Below are 6000 nucleotides of genomic sequence, written 5' to 3'. Positions count from 1 at the left end.
AGCGTCTCGTTTGCAGCTCCCCTCACCCCCTACCTCTTGAAATAAAACCGGCAAAAATAAAAAGAGCATTCTGGGAAGCACTTAATAATTTAAACACTCATGAATTAAGAATACAAGGAAAGGATTCCAAGTCTTCCAAGGAGGGAAGAAGGAAGCAGAAGGGACAGGACAACGAGAAGAGCCTGGCCGGGCGCTCGCGTCCCAGGGGGCTGCGCTTGGGCCCAGCCAGGCGCCATCCGTTAAGGGCGCGCGCGGCCCGCGGGTTGGGAGGCCCGTAGAGCCCTCCCGGCCGGCAGGCTGTCGCCTGCTGGAGGTCATCGGGCCCTTGGGGCGGGGGCCCGGCACCCGGCGGCGCAGGTGGGGACGCGCGCGCACAGCCGGCCGGGGCGCGGAGGGCGCACGGCGGCGGGCCCGAGCGCGGGGGCGCGTGTGCGGCCGCCGGGTGCCGGGGCGGCCGGGGGTCGGGGTCCGGGAGGCCCGGGGCCGCTCCAGCGCGGCGTCTTTCTTCTCCTCTCGGTGATGTCATCGGCGGCAGCGGCTGGGAGCCGGGAGGCGGCGGCGGGGGCGGCGCCGGGCGGCCGCCGCAGGTTCATGTGCATCTAATGAAAAGGCACTTGACAGTCGGCCAGGACGCACGCGAGGGAGCGCGAGCCGGCCGGACCGCGGCGCCGCCCGAGCCAATCGCCGTCGCCGGCCTCTCCATGGGCGAGCAGGAGGAGGGGGCGGTGGGCGCAGCCGGCCGGGCCGCGGCCGCTCCGAGGTGAACGGCGCCGAGACGGGCTCGCGGCGCGGGGAGGCCGGGCGCGCCGCCGCTATGAATTCCGCCGAGCAGACCGTTACGTGGCTCATTACCTTGGGGGTGCTGGAGTCGCCCAAGAAAACCATCTCGGACCCGGAGGGCTTCCTGCAGGCGTCTCTGAAGGATGGGGTGGTCCTCTGCAGGCTGCTGGAGCGCCTGCTGCCCGGGACCATCGAGAAAGTGAGTGCCCCCCGGCCCGTGCCCCCGCGGCGGCCAGGCCCGGGGCGTTGGGAGGCCCGGCGGCGGGCGCCGCGGGCGGCTGGAGGCCCCGCGCCCCACCTTGCCCCCGCCGCGGCCCGGGATGCGCGGAGGCGCTCGGGCGCGGGGTCGCTGGCGCCGGCACCTGGTGGCCGCGCGGGCCGGGAGAGCGCGGGGCGCGGAGGAGCCCACGCGCCTCCTTTGTGCGCGGACCCGGGAACGCGGCCCGCGCGGGGGGCGCGCTGTTGGCGCGAGGACCCGGTGGCGGGATCCCGCTCGGGGCGCCATTGTGTGCGGGGCCGGCTGGGGAGGGGTCCGAGCCGCGTTCAAGGGGAACGGCCCCGGGGAGGCCGGGAGGGACGGGGAGCTCCGCTCTGCCCCGCCCGAAGGAGGAGTCGCCCCTCTCTGTGACCTGAGCAGAAAACCGCCGTGCAAAGCGTCCTCCCAGGCTTTGTTTGAACAGCTTTTGTTGGTGGTATCGTACGAGAGTTTCGCCCTCTGTTTAATTGACCAATTGCTATGCATTTTTAAAGGATGCATGTATCAGTAGCTGAGGGCTGGGTTGTGAAATGATTTACTGCCCTCCCCATGAAAGAATGCTCATGTCTCCAAGCCCAAAGGATGGCAGACACAGGGTTGGAAAACCCTGGCATACTTCAAGCCTGGCTTAAAGTCCTAGATTTCAGTTTCAGGTTCGTACCTGATTTTGAACAGAATCCCTAGTCCTACAGACCCTGCTTCTCCTCTTCGTGACTTGTGGTTTCCTCGGGGCTGGAGGGTGAACCTTGGCTGCAACTCCTGAGTGATTCAAGTTTGCTTTCCTCTGGCTCAGCTGACAAAGCAGGGGCGAGCGGAGAGAGCGCTTTTTAAAACGGTGGATCCCTGTATCTCAAAGACACTACAGTCTTATCCCAGTTTTTTTGCCAGTACATAATCTTAGGATCAACAATTACTTAAATGGTGTTAAATGTAGAAATTAAAGTGCACCATAATTAGGAAAAACTATTTAATTTTTTAAATGGGGTGTATTGGCCCGAAACGCACAGTATCAATTTGCTAATAATAAAATGTTAATTAGGTGACTTTAAAAAGTAAACTGTTTAAACTTTTAAGTTGCCCATGTTCTGGCACTACATTGAAAAGGTCAGAAAAGATTTTATTTAATATGAATTGTGTACGCCTAGTAGTTTTAGGAACACATTTATGAAAACAGAACCTGCATTTTAGAGTGAACAGCTGCCTGTCTGTCCAGGAGATAAAAATGTTGCTTCTAAATGAACCTGATGTCACAATAAAATTATGATTTCAGACAAGAATAAGGAGCAGCTCTATCTTTCCAGGCACTCAGAATACTCCGCTGTCATCTGGATATCAGGACCTCCGGTAATAAAAGACAGATGTTGAAAGGCACTGAAAATGCATGCTAAGTTTACCAAAATAGGCTTATGTGAAAGACTTCCATTTCTAAAAGTGAAGCTTTAAGAAACTTCAGAGGCTGTTTGACAAAAACATGTCATTATCAATGCATATGTTACTTGGCATATTAACTGCATTCATACTGACCGGCAGACTTCAATAATCGCTTTCTTTTAAATGTAGAAAGATTTTCTTAGAAAACTGTAGCATTCCTTTCATCTCGGAAACAACAAAGAGAGGAATGATTAACATGTTTAATTTGCAGAAGCCAAACTGAAACAACCCAACATGTTCTAAAACTGTGGTCATTTGAAACTTCTTATAGCGTAACTACCCTTTTATTCCCCCCGGGCCCCAACTGGTTTGTTTAGAGGGACACAGTCACAGTGAAAGTTCAACGTCAAAGTAGCAAATTAGAGACAGAGCTACCGATTCTCTGTGGTATGAATGTAGGTTTGGGCAGTAAACTGTTAGCCATTCTCCACCTCTGGAAACCCTGGGTTTTAGAAATGTCACGAGCATTTTCCATTTCCCAAGAAGAGTTATTTAGTTGAACTTTCCGATGTCTGCGTGCACACCGAATGACGTCTGCCACAGAGCTCACACGCTGAACAGCCTTCACCGAATGTGGGAATGTTAGTCTGAGGACGTTTTTCCTTAAAAAGGAACATTTGGGAACTTCACCGAGTATTCACATGGAATTGAAAGGCTCTTAACTTTACCCCAGTTTGCTACGTGAACGCACAGAAGACCGATTAACGAGATGTAAGCAGCCTGCAGCGTAACTTTTGCAAATTCACAAAATGTAACACGACCCATTCGGCCGGCGATAGCATAGTGCAGAATGGAGAAAAGTGTCGAGGTGGCTTGGGTTTCCCATGTGCCTTTTATTAAGAAAACATGTCGTAGTGTGTTTCATGCATTCTGTTGGTTTGTTCTGTTTTAGGGCCAGCGAAGAGGGTGAAGAACGAAGGGCAGGTTCGTTTCAGTTCAGATTGTTCTGCTCATTTTAAAAAGCGTTCTGTTGAGGGTCCCCTCGTGCTTCTGTTGAGGTTCCCCTCGTGCTTCTGTGGAGGTTCCCCTCGCGCAGCCTGCTTTTCTTTAGGTGGAAGGTCAGCCAGGGACGAGAGGGGCTGTGAAAAGAGACACATTGAGTTATCGCCAACGCTGTGTTCTGATACGTCCTCTGCCGTAGGGGAGAGAAAAATGGGTGTTACAAGGTCTCCTGAATCTTCGTGTGTGAGGCTCCGCTGCTTTGATTTTGTCTAGTAGTGGCCAGGATGTTTTGCTGACCTGCCCACACTGTTTGCTTCGTCATTCCTCCCGTGATGAGAAACACACGAAGGCTGGAGACTCCGGGGAGGCGTGTGAGCCCTGAGCTCGTGAGTTAACGCTTTAAACATCCCTGGGCTACTTAGTCAGAGGCGGTGAACTTGAGGGGCAGTCATGTTCCATCCTCTGCAACTTCCTTAAGACTAGGAAGACACATTCAGATGATGGAAGTCATGAAAGCCTGCTTGATTTAGTCAGTCAGTCAGTCAGTCAGTCAGTTAGTCAGTTATCGGCCACACCACGTGGCTTGCGGGATCTTAGTTCCCCGACCAGGGACTGAACCCGGGCCCATGGCGGTGAAAGAGCTGAGTCCTAGCCACTGGACGGCCAGGGAATTCCCAAGGCTGCTTTAATTTTACGTGTAACTGCAGCAGATGAAGTTTCTTGGTTCACCACGAAACACTCAAGGAACCTGGTTCTCTCTCTCTTTGCCCAGGATAACAGAGCACACCGTAACCCGTAAAATGCTGCCCAGGAGACACTCCATCTGTCAGTGTTTGTGCAATGCACAAATCAGGTGCTGCTCTCCGGCCCTGCTAGATGCCCTGGGTGTGCGTGTGTGTTCAGACTGGTTTAAGCTGTTGGCTGTGTTTTAGCTTCCTAGGGTTGCTGTAACAAAGTACCACAGACCAGGCACTTAAACACAGAACTCCATTCTCTCACACCCTGGGGACACAAGTCCCGGATGGCGGTGTGGGCAGGGCCGCCCCTCTGCAGGGGTGGGGAGGGTCTGTCCCGGCCTCCCCGAGGCCTCTCGAGGTTCCTGGCTTGGGGCAGCTCAAGTCCAGTCTTCCCATGGCGTCTCCTGGGGTCTCTTCTGTGTCCAAACTTCCATTTTATAAGGACACCAGTCATTGGATTAGGGCCTCCCTCCCCCAGTATGACCTCAACTGATTACATCGGCAATGACCTTGTTTCCAAATAAGATCATGTTCAGCAGCCCTGGGGCCTAGGGCTTGAACATGTGAATTTCAGGGGGTCACAATCCAACCCATAACAGGTCGGATGATATGTTGGAACCAAACCAACTTATTAAGTGTTTACCTGTCTGCAGGGTGCAAAGCGCTGTTGGAGATAAAAAGACTGAATAACAAGTTCTTAAGCGTCCAGGAGAAAACGTAACTATAAAAACAAGAGCAGTAGAAATAGAGACACAGATGTAGAGGACAAACGTATGGACACCAAGCGGGGAAAGTGGTCGGGGGTGGTGGTGGTGGATGAATTGGGAGATTGGGATCGACATGTATCCACTCATATGTGTAAATAGATAACTAAGAAGAACCTGCTGTATAAAAAATAAATAAAATTCAAAATTTCAAAAAAAACCCAAAAAAAACCCAAGCAGCATGGGGCAGAAGGAACTCAAAAGTCAGGATGTCAGGATGTCAGGATGTCAGGATGTCAGGCAGAGGGAACGGGCGCTGAGGAACGAAGGCCTTGGAGGGACCTGCGTCTGGGCTGCCCAACCTCCGCTGATTTTTCTGACACGTGGATTAGAATATGGTTTGTATTTCCCCAAACTGTGATCTGGCAGTCCTCGCTGATCTTCCGCAGACTTGCAGAAAATCAGTGAATTCTGATGCAGCACGGGAAGGAGAAACTGCTTTTTCCTAATTGATTCCTGACTTGCTTTCTGCTCTGTCCTAGGATTCTGGGGCTGGGCAGGGTGGGGTGGAAGAGAAGTCCCAGTGGCCGTCGGACAGCAGTTCTGAGTGTCCGCTGAGAGCAGTTTGCCTTTTCTAGGCCCTTCGGCCCTGAGAAGGACGTGGTCAGCAATGGCAGTGTGGTGTGTGAGGCCTCACTCAGGACCAGCCGGTTTGGAAGCCGGCGCCCTGCCCTGTAGCTGCCGTAAATACCTGCTCAGCAGCGCGGGTGAAGCCCGCAGGGGGAAAAGTTATAGAACACGTGACCTCCTGTGTTTTTTAAGGAGGCTTCTTTAAAGTTTGCAAACTGAATTATTGGCTGTACTAAGGTGCTTCTAATGAAACTGCTTAAGGTTTCAGAATGGCTCATTTTGTCATGATGAACATCTGCCTTTGAAGCATGTGACTTCCAAGTACCATCTTGACCCTGCACCAGGGTGATTCTTGTTTGGGTTTTAGGCCCCATGTAACTGCATTTGCGGGCTCATTCAGAACAACCCCACCTAAAATCAATTTAAATCGGGACTACCTCCAGAGATCTCCCGAGAGCCACGCTGGAAGTGCTATGGTGTGGACGCTGGCACGCACGCACCCCCCCTCCGCATGCACGCA

The 6000-nt window shown here is 53.2% G+C and overlaps 1 protein-coding gene across 6 annotated transcripts in view; it reads left to right on the top strand.

Annotated features, from left to right (window-relative positions):
- The first annotated feature begins 711 nt into the window (after positions 1 to 711).
- ARHGEF7 (Rho guanine nucleotide exchange factor 7) overlaps positions 712 to 6000 on the top strand; it is a 168541-nt gene continuing 163252 nt past the window's right edge. For 2 of the 6 annotated variants that reach the window (XM_033435029.2, XM_033435033.2), the window contains exon 1: positions 719 to 979. In XM_033435029.2, the coding sequence (XP_033290920.1) occupies positions 815 to 979 (165 nt within the window). In that variant the 5' untranslated portion in view covers positions 719 to 814. Of the gene's footprint in view, positions 980 to 6000 lie in introns of all 6 variants that reach the window. The other 4 variants (XR_004485231.2, XM_049701281.1, XM_033435028.2 and 1 more) reach the window with 4 other exon arrangements.

Source organism: Orcinus orca, chromosome 18 (assembly GCF_937001465.1).
Source record: "Orcinus orca chromosome 18, mOrcOrc1.1, whole genome shotgun sequence".
Classification (NCBI taxonomy): domain Eukaryota; kingdom Metazoa; phylum Chordata; class Mammalia; order Artiodactyla; family Delphinidae; genus Orcinus; species Orcinus orca.
This window is presented reverse-complemented; position numbering and strand designations above follow the sequence as displayed.